This window comes from Staurois parvus, unplaced genomic scaffold, assembly GCF_062004578.1.
Source record: "Staurois parvus isolate SC_StPar_1 unplaced genomic scaffold, SC_StPar_1.0 ptg000176l, whole genome shotgun sequence".
Taxonomy (NCBI): domain Eukaryota; kingdom Metazoa; phylum Chordata; class Amphibia; order Anura; family Ranidae; genus Staurois; species Staurois parvus.
The window spans coordinates 2199846-2213552 of record NW_028317972.1 but is presented as its reverse complement, the minus strand read 5'-3'; the positions used below and the strand labels follow the sequence as shown (position 1 = coordinate 2213552).

At 40.3% G+C, this 13707-nt stretch overlaps 1 protein-coding gene across 2 annotated transcripts; it reads right to left on the bottom strand.

Moving 5' to 3' along the window:
* Positions 1-345: 345 nt before the first annotated feature.
* Positions 346-12680, bottom strand: MYMK (myomaker, myoblast fusion factor). 2 transcript variants are annotated; one of them, XM_089677049.1, is made up of 5 exons: positions 12480-12680; positions 8631-8745; positions 6461-6609; positions 2397-2513; positions 346-1979 (listed from the first exon to the last, which is right to left on the bottom strand). In XM_089677049.1, exons 1-5 carry the CDS (start codon positions 12612-12614, stop codon positions 1830-1832), a joined length of 666 nt encoding a protein of 221 aa, XP_089533175.1. In that variant the 5' UTR covers positions 12615-12680; the 3' UTR covers positions 346-1829. The 2 variants fall into 2 exon arrangements, with proteins under 2 accessions (XP_089533175.1, XP_089533176.1); XM_089677050.1 differs by lacking the exon at positions 12480-12680 and adding an exon at positions 9013-9279.
* Between the last annotated feature and the right edge of the window lie 1027 nt (positions 12681-13707).

Here is a 13707-nt window from a genome sequence, read left to right as displayed (position 1 = left end):
AGTGCTGCACGGCTTTCTATTCCACTCTTTTGACAATTAGTTCCACAAAAGGAACTAATTGAATATCAAGATCCCCCTCCCCATAAACTTCAATTAGGTTTAGGGATATGTTTGGATTTTCTGAATTTTTAAAAACATTTCACAACAATGACACAAACGGAACCTGGGCAGATTCACTCATCCCTACTCAAAATACTTTCCTTTTACATTATTTAGGCAGCCTTCCTTCGATGAGACTCCTTTTACCTGTGGAAAGAGATGTTTGCATTGTTTTTGTTGCCTGGAAACCATTTCCATATGTTATCAAATATGTATATTTAATAATATACAAATACTGTAAAGGGATAACAGTGCAAGAAAGGGTGCTTATTTATTATTGTTACAAAAACTTTTTTTTAAATAGTGCACAGAATATCACACATCACAATATAAAACAAAATAGAAAACTAAAGTGTATGGACATCATTAGTTACAAGTATTTCTATAATAATAATTATACAAAATAGGCTACCATTTACAAATCTTTGCTTTTGTATCAGATTTTAAGAACAGATGCTAAGCTGCATTAAGTAAATTTAAAGCAGAATTTTAGCCCAAGCTATTATAACTTTAATGCTTTGGATTAATGTATAATTAAGGGCAAAACTTATTTTTTTAGTTTTGGATAGAGTAGAGGGGGATCAGAACACCTGTCAGATTTTCATTGATGTCTGTGCCCCTGCTAGGGAAATTCACCCTCCCTATTTGTCCCATTTAACACTGGATTCACATTAGACCGCACCCGTTCCCGCACTCCCAACCACCTGTAGCCGAATTGCGCTGCTCTTGCGAGATGCATGGGGCTGCCATTCTTAGCCCGCAGCACAATCGCAGGTGCGAGAACAACAGGGAAACTGCATGGTCAAAAGGACCATGTGATTTCTCTAGAGCCGCATTTTTAAAAAGGTGCATGCACCTTTTTTGTGCGCGACACGTGGCACAACAGCCCATTCAAACCCTAGCAAACATGGGCAACACAGCCCCCCATTAGTGTGAACCAGGCCTTAATTTGAAATAAAATGCCAAATTTTGGGTTGTCACTAAAACAGGAATAGGGAAAAATCTTCCTATGAGGACACTAGTTCTGGTGCCCCTGGTGACAACCAGTAGTTCCCTCACTTTGGAGGGATTTTCTCATACTTATATTGCTTATGAGACAGGAAGTGATGGGAAAACTTCCCCAAAGGGACACAGATGGCAAAAAAAACAGGGGTTATAATCCTTCCTTACTCTATCCAAATGAAAAAAAAAATGGTTTGCCCGTAATTCTACTTTAAGTGGAAAGTGAGCACCTGGGTTAGAAAAGGAAAAAGTGGTATGATTGGGAAGTAATCTAAAATCGTCCCACCATTAAAAACTAAAGAACCATTCCAATAATGCCCCATAAGGTGGAATCTCACATGGCTCATCTGACCTTACATAAATCCACTTATTTCAGCTAATTTTTCTTGAAGCTCCAAGGATTCACACACACTGAAACCAAGCACCTAGCTGGTTCTTCATCTGCCCATCTGATAGCACTAAATATGATAGTCTCTCTACAGAACTTCATTGTCCTTGTGTATCCAATCTAGAAGTACAGACCCAGTCCTTCCATTACACAAGAAAACACAGGATAGTTAGCCAGTAGCAAAATCTTTGGTATTTAACAAACTGTCCACTTTTGTCTACCAAAATTTGCGCCATAAAAAGACAGCTGAGGATAACCCCTGGCTGTGTGCTGAATTCTTTGTGCCTTCCCCTGAGTCACAGAAGCTAAATTCTCGTATTTGGTCAAAGCAAGATATGTTCTAGCAGACGCAACAACTCAGCGTGGAGCAGTCCATCTTGGCAGGGGTGCCTCCGTTTCCCGCTTTCTTGTTGATCTTGGGAAGAAGCAACACAAAGGACATGGCCAAAGAGCAGTGGTAGAAACTGTGCACATAGGTGTAATCCCATTCCTAAAGATGCAAAATTCGAACGTTTAAAATGTTTCCAGCAATAAAACACAAAATACACATCAAAAGAAATGTAAAAACACAGGAGAATATATTCTTTTTATTTTTTGTGTCATTTATTATAATTATTTGATGTTTTTAAGACTTGGTGTATGCTTAGATTACTTTGTTTACCAAAAGGCCTTGATCACCGTGTCTGTGACCATTGTCCTTGATGACATGGAAATCACATGACTTTGTTAATCAACAAACTTATGTCACAGAAGCTAGAAAAATGCCAATACTAATCGTCATTTTCAAGAATATTTTGGCAAAAGTGAAATAACAAATTTTGCTACATATTTGTCAGAATGTCTCCACTCATTCCCATGTGCCTATAATTCAAATACACAATAGAAAAGAAGTAAACACTTTTGTTACCTCAAAGAAAAAACGCAGCATTAATGCCAGAGCACCAAAGCAGAATCCGGGACCTATCTGCTGTGTGTACACGCTCTTGTCTGGGTAGAGGCTTTTTGTCTCCTTCATTTTGGTCAGCTGTGACAAAATGTAACAAAACATTTGATATTACAAAACTGGATTGTAGCAATAAAACAAGCACATGCAGCAGCTTCTATAGGGACTATCTCTGATCAGATTTATTAGTACTTGTCTATTTGTCTTGTTGCAACAAAAACAATTTATCTTTATGTTTATTAGCTAGAACAAAGGATTTTAAAATGGATCACAAGCCATTTTTTTTCCTTAGTTTTGCATACAGTAGGGAGAGGTGAGATCCCTCATTTCATGTGCCTGTAAACTTATAGCAAGAGACTATTACCCTGAAGAAGCTATGACCCTTCTTCACTTCCCAACTAAAAAAGGATAACGTGTTCGGAATCCCACTATACCATTTTAAATGTTATGGTCCCTCAGCTGAAATATTTTGTATACAATGTGGTGTACAGTCTTGAGGTGGGGGTGAGTTAGGTGAAGGGGGGGGGGGGGGGGTTGTGGGGTCAGTGCAAATATACCCTTTATTTGTATGAATAATATTAAAAAACCTTAATATTATGCATTAGTGGAATTGCTAAATGTCTGATTAGAAACAATAGTCTAATAGTAATTCTCCTGTGCTTCACCAACAACGGTTTGCCTATGCAGACAAATGTGGTTGCTCACAGGCGCTTCCTGGAACCGTTGTCGGTGCCTGTGCTAGCAGTACAGCAAAACCCAGTCTGATCCCGTCCACATCCCACTTGGCCCCACCCCATCTCACATAGATCTGCATAGTTCCACCCAGTCCTGCATGGTCCTGCCCCCCCCACTCAATGATCACTCCCTCTGGCAGCAGAAGAGAAGGCATGTCACTTCCAAGAGTGACACTCCTAGGCAGAAAGAGACACACCAACTGGCCGACCTTCCCCTGTGAAGGGAGAGGCATTGCAATCACCTGACAGCAGTGTATAATAAAGGAAAAAAGGTACAAAATTAAGACGTTTAAAGATGTAGACATACAGAGGGACTTTTATTGCTTAAATGATCTGGGATTGTTTACGCACAAGCCTTTCCTTCCACTCTAAGTATCTTCATATTAACAATGGTGTATGGGGTCAGTCCACCAAAACTCAGTACAACAGTAGTTGTTTTCTTACAAGTCTACTTATATGATTACAGTCACCTCAAGGAAAATCTAAAAATTTAATTGAACCTATGCAGTGCCCTGAAAAATATACCTGTTGTCTTAAGTTCCTATAGAAAATTAGAAGATGCAGGCACTCCCATGTTACCTTAACCCTCATAAGTGTAGTTCTACAGTGTAAGATCATCTGAGGCACTGCTGGTTCTGAATGTTAGTCACACCAGATTCAGAGTGAGATTTGATGATGTCAGCGCTGAACTGCTCACTGTTTCCTTTGCTGAAGGGCAAGCAGTACATGAGGACCTTCAGTGCAAGGATCTCCCTGCTTCTGCTTCATTCATTTTGTGGATTTTTGCTATATGCACTTCTTCTACTGCTTTGTGAATATTCCCCCACCAGCTATTAGGTTACCTGTAACAGTAGATATGTTGGATATCTCCTTGAATGTCCTTGTCAAATTCAATATGAAGGACGCACCACTAGACGTCTGAGAGATAGGTTACGTGAACACGTAAAAAATATAAAACGTGGTTATAGGGAACATTCTTTGTCTAACCACTATAGGCGGTACCACAACAAAGACCCAACCTCATTAAAGTTTATAGGTATAGATGTAGTAAGACCTCCTTGGAGAGGGACACACAAAAGAAGAGCAGTGTCCCAGATTGAAATGAAATGGATACATGAATTGCGTACTTTACATCCCAATGGACATAAGGTTAACATTAATTGTTTTATTGAAAATAGCTGAGGTATTAATGGCGCTGCAGTCCTATGAGTTTCTGTCTATTTTAGTCTGTTTATTATAGTTAATTTTTTACTATTAGACCTATATCTCTTTTTTATGGTTTAAAAGGATTATAACATATTTTCATTATATTATGTCTATTTTATATTGGATTTATGGTTGTCGGTGGTTAAAGATGGTTTAACCATACATAGGCTACGCTTTACATAGGGGTCACGTTTGACAGTGATCTTTCCTTTTTTTACTTCAGGCCTATTCTATTCCATATTCTGAATACTGTTTTTTAGATGGTAGCGTTGTTTTTTCTACAAAATATTTTTTTTCACCAATTTATTACACGTTCTAACTGGATTATTATATTGAAGTTTATATATATATTTTTATAAATTTTTTATACATTTATACATATTTTATGGCAATATGAGTCTATGGAATGACCGATTTTAATATTATCATGCAGCCTATTAATCACATTTTTTAATCAATTTACCCATATATACAAATATATATTTTACATGACTTATTTTTCTTATAATTTTTTATCTGGTCATAATTTGTTGTATTTTAGAATTAATATCTTGAGATTTAGATTGATTCAGGCCTGGGGTGAAAAATCCTTCTTTTTTCCATGGTAGTACTCGTTTCTATTAAATTTTCATTTTTTCCTGGAATGTTACCTTAAATGAATTCCCAACAACACCTAAGGTCATGTATAATTAAGAACAAGTTAATTCCATTACATATATTATACTTGGTAAACCAATCCCTTTATTGATCGGATCTGACATCTAACAATTTTATGTACCATGGAAAAATGGTGTCTGCATACATTCAGATGCACCCATATTCAGACCTCCACCAAAATGGCGGCGGTGCAATGCACATGCGCGGATCTATGATGGCGACCCCATAATGCGCACACGCCGATCGCTATATAAGGTGGCGAAGGACGTCACGGTGTGATAGGCGGCACCCTTCTGAAGATGTGCGTGCGCACAAAATGCATTAGGAGTAGTCGCATCACGCCGTTGACGTCACGCCGCCAAAGTAACGTGGAGCTCCAGCGGCCATCTTTTATCCTAGGACGGTCTGTCCAATGCACTTGTACTTACTTTGTACTCACTTGGATTTTGATGCATCATTTTTAACCTCATATTATCTTAATAAATCCTTCATTTGTTATCATACTGCACTATGGAGATGTCCCTATTTTAACTCCCTGAGGGAGTTTTAACATGCAGACACCTGACTATCCTACACCCAGAGAAGGGACCTCTCATCCAGGGAGCAGCACCCATGTCACCCCTTTGGGGGACACTCTGGCAGATGAGGATCATCCCTTAACTCCATTTGGGATCCCTTTGATAACCCAACCCTTGGAGGGAAGACACCCCCTTAATTCCTGGCTTGCTTTGATGACCGATTGGATTTAATACAGGCGTATTTTATATGCGCGTCCGGTGAGTGTGCATTCTATATACCATTTGCACAGTCACCGATTCCATGAAGCATGCACTTTAAAGAGCACTGTTTTCACTTTATGAATTACTTATCAACTGGAATAATTACTGTTGACTGATCATTTTTAGCTAACTATTTATTCAAATATTTATTAATCAATTCATTTATATACATACTTTTTAGCGCTGCACATATTTTATATCACCAGTCATCACAGAATATCTCTGATATAAAGAAGCAAAGCCCTGCCTCTACCAGGATTGCCTTCTCTACCCAGAGGCACAGTAGAGAACAAGTCATTGTAAGTCAGGAATGGGGAAAAGATCAGCTGTCTGCAAACCACAGAAAGCACTGGTGGCTAGTCCTTTGCCTACCCTTTTCAATCACTGCTTCCAGGGTTTAGGTCCTTCTTAAAGCACCTGACAATTTATTCTAGTTCTTCAGAACTCTAATGGTGACTTCCAAGGTCACTCGCCAGCTGTGGACAGTATGAGTGGCTCCCAGTTTCCATGCTGGAATTTTAATTGCTTTTATGGAAAATGAAAGACCAGAACTTGGCCATAATCCACCTATATCTGAGAAATATGTTTTTGGTAGATAAACATTTCCTAGAAGTGGAATGTGACTAATTGACTGCCTGGTGGCATTACTCACCCACTTGACAGTAATTACCAGCACTGCTGTACCGATAGGCCCTGAGTAGACGCCATATCCAAAGCGATCTTGATATATTGTCACTGCAATGGTAAGGACTCCGAACATGACAAGTGTGGACCTCTTGGGCTCATCAAACTCTGCCAATGCTAAACAAACAACAGTGGTAAAAAGAAGTTTACTTATGCATACTTCAGCACTTCTACATGTGCAAGAATGCACAATATATACACCCCTAATGCAGGTAGTATTAGGGGAGTACATAGTGTGGATTAATCTATAGTCATGCTACACACAGAAACTGACTTTTGTCCTCATATACTTTCCTAGTCAGGTAAATAGAAAATTGCTACATATAAATGTTTCACTTATTACTGTACTGTGATTCATTTAACTGCTATGCTGTGAATAACCTGATGTAATTTGATCTCTTGCTGTTCACTAAACAGCTGTATGAGTCAGCAGAGGTTCCCCCCCCCCAATGCCCCTCTTCATGGCCTACATATTGCTGTTTAGATTTCCAGTTAGACAGATAGGGGTTTATTTACTAAAGCTGGAGAGTTTAACCCATTTGCGCCAGCGCCTCCCAGCCCTTTAAGAGTGCACCTATAATAAAAAACATCATATAGAAACTTACAATTTAAACATACAGTATAGAGATAAGATCACTTACATTAAAGCTGAATGCCAGGCTGAAGATTAATACACAAGTGGTAATGTATCTTGCTGTATATTGGAACTGTTTCGCCTGCCAAAGGATTTGTAATTCTGCTTTGCCAGTGTTGCAATCTTGGCATCCCTGCCAGACAGCACAGCCAGACCAATATCTATTACAGCAGCACATGGCATCATCCCTACTGTAGACGTGTATTGACACGAAACGAGTCTAGGAGGAGCCTTCGCATGCCTTGACGTCATGCCGCCGGATCAGGAGGTCAACCCTTGATTCTCACTGGTCAGTGTTTTAGATGTTCTTTACAGCCTCTTTAACTGGCTACAGGCTGCAGGCATGTGCTTTGTAATTTTTATCTGTTTTTTACACATTGGATTTAATAAATTTTTTATGTAAAATTACTACACTATGAGCACCTTTACTTCTTATACCTGGCACTGAGCCCCCATACCTCAGCCCCAGCATTTTTAGGCTTCTGCGTGGATCCAAGGAGCAGTGTGATCTGACCAGACCAACATCCCCACCAATATACCACCAGGGTACTACCAAGCAGCGCCTGCATGAGAACTCGGCTACATGTGACCTGCACATGCGTATTGAGATTGCGCTTCTGGTAAGTGGGCAATCTACCTACTCCTCGATATTGGATTGGATTACACCAGCGTTGTTGGAAGTTTTTTCATAATTGAACTGCTTACCACATCTGATACTATTGCATTGGACAATTACCTTTTTTCGCGAGTCATTTTAACATAACTACCATAAGGATATTGTTTGTAGCGCTTCACTTTTATTTTGTCAATTACAGCAGCACAGCTTAGTCAAGAACACACCCCATGCCTGCTGATTGAATAGTGAAGCAGCCACACATTAGTTAGGTCTCTATGCACATTCTGCTCTCTCCTTTAGTCAACATGATTCCTATATAGCCCAGCAGAACCCCACTGGGGATTAACAGGAGGATGACAACAGTGCAGATTCAGGCACTTACACCACATTAAAAATTAATATTTTAGGTGGACCTTTGTCCAGTGAGTTTCCCTAAATTAAGATGATGCCATCAGTCTGCAGGCAGGATAAAGCATTTGCTTAATATACTTTCCCCAATGATCAGACTGCCTCATAATCACAAATTGAGAGGCTGCAGTAGGGGCTAATCTGTGTCAGACATTTGTGAACACAATGGCCTTCACCAGTCTTTTTTGGCTTTCATATGCCTCCAACAAGATAAGTGTACTACCTCTCTCACTGCAGAGAACTTGCATTTGATTTATTTGGAGACCCAGCAGGGTTTTTCTTAAATGTGAAAAACTATATCTGATGCTAGGTGCACTGTAATGTACACACAACTGGGTTATTTTTGTTACCTGCCTGCAGTCCACCTGAATGTTGTTAGCCTTTAAAATGCAGCAGATTCCCTTTAAACTTTTGACACCCTTTAGCTATTTACTTCTGCTTCTTAGAAGATAAAATCGTCTCTGGGACCGACACACTTACCTATCAGTGACACCCACATGGACAAGGCTGTGCCGTAGATACTGAAATATTCCAGCAGATCATATCTCATGAAGCAAATCACGGAGAGGCCGGGGCCTTCACAGGCATGGTACATCTACAAAGACAAGAGAGGCAGATGATTACTAGAAGCGGTGGATCCTAAAAATTCCACAGCAGTGAAAGGGTGTAGAGCCACAGTTGTTGTTGATCTAAGGGTAGTCACAGCTGAGGGGCAAATGGTAAAAGGCCTGAAAGACATTTCCCTATCAACTGTCTGGAGCACTCTACAGTGTCCCAAAATACTCAGGAATTCCACTGTTCATTGTTATCTGCTGGAGCCCAGCAGATTCATTGATGTAAAATACAAACCGCACAAACTTACGTGAGGATGAAAGGCGTCAGCTGTGCACATGAAGCGTCTGAGCTGCAATGACAGTGTGACATGGCCCTCAGTGAAATGCCTCATTGTTCGTCACAGCCTGGATTTCACTAAAATAGGAAAAACAGCCACCATGCCTCACATCGCCTGAGGAGTGTGCAATTGAGGATGACTATAGGTGGGTCTTCCTTATGCTTGTTCCAGGGCTGTGGAACTGAATGTGTTCAGTATCGCCTCCAGCAGCGTCATATCATCTGTGTATAGGCAGATGCAGCCTCTTTCCTGGATGAAAGAAGGTCTGGGCTGAGGCAGAGAAAATTGAGAATTCTTCACCATATTCCCTCCAGCTCTTCTAAAGAGATGGCTGGTTCTCTTTTAAGAGACCCTGTCAGGCAGGAGACAACCTGACATCTTCTGTCTCAGGTTTGCACACTAAGGATGTTTCTGTATTTAAAACGGATCTCCCCCCACCCCATTTTTTTTCTTTTACCCCTGCTTATATGGGATCTGCTTGTTTTCGATACTCATCCATTCAGCTGATTCAGCACTGTCCTGCTCTCATGCTCTGCCACCGCTCAGTCCCACGCCGCCATGTTGTTTCTGAAGTTATCAAGAGGCCCACCAGCTCTTCAAGGTTCAGCAGACAGGCCTCCTGATGTTGCGCCACTAGGCCCCCCCCCTTCTCTGTGAATGAAACAGCAAGGCCTCCTGGGATTATTATTATTATTATACAGGATTTAGATAGCGCCAATAGTTTGCTCAGCGCTTTACAATATAAAGGGAGACAATACAGCAACAATACAGTTCAATACAAGATGGTTAGGAGGGACTTGCTCCTTGGAGCTTACAATCTAAAAAGGCCCTGCTCCTTGGAGCTTACAATCTAAGAGTGTGATCTACATATCCCAGGAGACATAGCAGACACAGAACACATAATTCACCTAGGCAAATAACCTGTATTGAAGGCAAGACCAAATACTTTTTCTGAAAAAAAAAAGGTTAACAAATAAAAAATCCCCTATATATGTAGTGCGGGGGAGGAGTGGACAGGAGGCACTTTCGATTTATGGGTGAAGATCCACTTTAAAAGGGTGATTGTCAACACAGGCAGTCCAGGAGGCAGAAATAATACTGGCATGCTTAGCAAGCCACTGCAAATGTAGGGTGTGATCATTTAGATATGGGATCTTGCTATTTTGCATAATGTGACTTTTCAGGAATACCATGTATGAATAATGCCTTTCCCTATAGTAGGCATTTTTTTTTGTCTATACATCTTGGCAAACACAGTTACAGATACAAATATACTCCATACTGTAACAGCAAATGGAGGAACAAGTACATAAATAAGTCAACTGATTCTAGAAATCACTCTTTAAACCAATGTCCTATGAGAACATTCAGCATAAGTTAAGGTATAAAAAAGACACAAGGAGGATTTCATATGTTATGGCCATCTGCATACCCACTTGTGGTTCCCCAGCTGTGGGAAAACAATAGGTTTTTTACTCCAAACTATGTTCAGGTTGCTTTCACTGGATCCAGCCCTCGGGGATTGGCAACCAATAATGGGCCTTTAATAAAGAACATCAATGGATTTCCAAGTATATAGATAAGTATCTAACGTCCTGGAGATGTCTTATATAGCATTGTACTGTATATAGATAAACAGGGGGTGCCAGCATACCAACAGCCAATGAGAGATGCCAAAATAAAGAGCCTCCCACTCCTTTCCCCATTGCAGATATGTCAACCTGGTAAAAAAGTTTACAGGATAGCGCATGCAATGTGACAGAAACTGGGCGTGGCTAAATATGATAAGGTATGGATTAAAAAGGGATACTGCATCATGTGTACATACAAAGAACGGAAAGCATGTATTTATGTCTAGTGTGTCTAACAAAAGTGCATGTACCTTTTTCAAAACCCGCCCGCAGGGAAATCGCATGGTCACAAATTTCCCTACGCTTCCGGCACACACGCTACTTTTTACATGCATGGGGTGCCATTCAGAATGAATGGCCGCCCTGCATGTTTCCTCACAGCAGCATGTTTCCATTATGAGTGGTTGCCCGATTCCCGCACCTGCAGCCACCTGCACAGATGTGAACCGAATCAACTGGCAATCAATTAAAATCAATTGTGCAAATGTTTCTCTGACATCATGCACATGTGATTGTTTTTGAATCTGATTCATTCAGATAACAATAGAGGTGGAACAATTTTGAAAATATAATCCAATCTGCTTGATCTCTAAAGCCTTGTACCCACGGACTAAAAAATCTGCCAAAATTAGCCAGTTCGGCAGGAACTGGCTGACTTTCGACCCATGTGTACAGCTTCTGTTATACAGTAGCTTGTTTTACAAATGGCTTCTGTTGGACAGGCATGCTGGAAAACCAGCATCTGACCTGCATCCGATCAACGCTTGCAGCCAATTGCTGCAAACGCTGTGTGTGTTCTGGCGGGAGCAGTCCCCCTGTCAGAACACCCAGGCAGAGCAGGGGACATTGCTGCACTAACATCGCTTGTTAGTGGCCGTTTAGTTAAATGAAAAAAAATTCTATTGTGCACCCAGATTTACAATATGTGATTGATAATTATAATAATAATGATATATTCGGAATATATTCAGACCTACAAAATGTACATATAAAAATAGTTATGCTTTGTGCCCTGTTTGACTACTTGTCTTTGTAAAGAAAGCTGTATTATGTTAAATAGGGTGAAAAAAAGAGTTGACCCAATAGACAAAAGAAAATCCTAATCCTAAAGTTGATCAATTGAATGGCAGAAAACCTTTCTGATCTCCAGAGGTAATCAGATACGCCTGTATCAAAATTCTGCAATATCATGTCTTATAAATATTTGTAGATATTTATCTTTTGTGCATTTAGAAATTAATCCAGCCCTTTATTGAAACAATCTGCAACTCAAATCCTGCTCCTACAGTGAAGAATCCTTTCCATCTTTTTCATCTTTTCATAGAATTCTTTTCCTCCAGTGGTAAAAATTACCTTGTTCTGCGCTAATTCTGCCATGTTGCATAGGGTCTTGTTTATAAGTGGTTGAAGGGCGATCTGTGTGTGTTGCCCATAGTAACCAACCAAACCTCAACTACAGTATTTTTAATTTCTGATTTGAAGATGATTTGTTGCAATAAGCAACCAGCAGATCCTTCAGACAGAATCAGAGGTCAAATTACTACCGATGATGATGATGATGATTATACAGGATTTATATAGCGCCAACAGTTTGAGAAGTGCTTTGCAACATAAGGGCGACAGTACAATTACAATACAGAAGGAATAGGAGGGCCCTGCTCATGGAAATCTAAAGGACATAGACTGCCTTGACATGAGATATATGACTGACCTCTACAGTTTTCAACACATTTGTGATATGTGTATTGCCTTTCTAGTCAACACACAATGGGCAACAGTAAGAAACCAGAATAAAAGAAGCCTTACCGCAATGAAAAACATGGTGAAAAAATATACCATAGCCTCCATGTGGAACTTCCTCTTGGCTGCAATGCTGATGGTGGGTACCAGTGCCAGGCTGCTGATGGTCGGTAAGAGAATCTTTGCTAATATAGAGCCCATAGCGATGAACTATTATGGTTTAATCAGAGACAGTGACTGGCGTAGAGCAGCACATGGGGACTGACTGAGTGCAGGGTAAGAGGGGATTTAAAATTTAAAGGGACCAACAGGTGCTTTACAAGAGGAGGGGTGGGGGACTGTGACAGCTGATGGCAGACTCCCTCTCCAGCTGGTACAAGATTCAGCACATACTATCCCTTCATGCTTATAATCTGTACACATTGCAACATCATCATATGCAATTATTTAATATAAACATATACATTCCGATTCCTTCTTTACCTGATTCTCTGCTGATAATGGCAGAGGAATAAATTAGAGAGAGATAACTGTCTACACTTTGGTAAATGGAACTTTTGTTGAGAGAAATACAGAGGCTGTCTTTACTGTCCTCATGAAATGCTGGTTTCTTGGCTTTTATGTTGACCCTCTGAGGGTTATATTACTTTTAACCCACCCCTTCCCCTCTATCCCCCTTCCCAACCCAGAACAAGTAGGCTATTGCCACATATTGGGTCCTGGTCAGCACCGAAAACAGAGGATCTTCCCTTAGGTCTCATGTACATAGGGCTTAAAAATGCCTCTTTAACAAACATTTGACATTTTTTTCCAGCCTGTAAAAGCACCTCTATGTTAGCCAATGTATCCATACACACAAGCATTTACAGTTGAACTGTATTAGAAGAGCAACGTTTACAGGCTGAAAAAAAAACATCACCAGCATGTACAGGCGAGAAGCTTATGGGCAGAAAAAGCGCTTGACATGCCTTAACATGCCTAAACACTAGATGCATTTAGTGTGTGTGTGTGTGTGTGTGTGTGTGTGTGTGTGTGTGCGTGCGTGCGTGCGTGCGTGCGTGCGTGCGTGCGTGTGCGTGTGTGTGTGTGTGTCCCCTTACACAAGTTATCAGTTAAACCCAAAAGCAAAGATTTATTATATTGCACCTTACCAATTCTTGGATGTGATGGTTGTACTTCCTTTTTTTTGTTTTATTTCTTCTATTTTCATATGGTGATTTAGCCAGCAACTCTGCTGTTTTTCAGAAGTTCAAGCTCTTCTAGTAGAATGTATCAGTTTACATGAATGAGACAA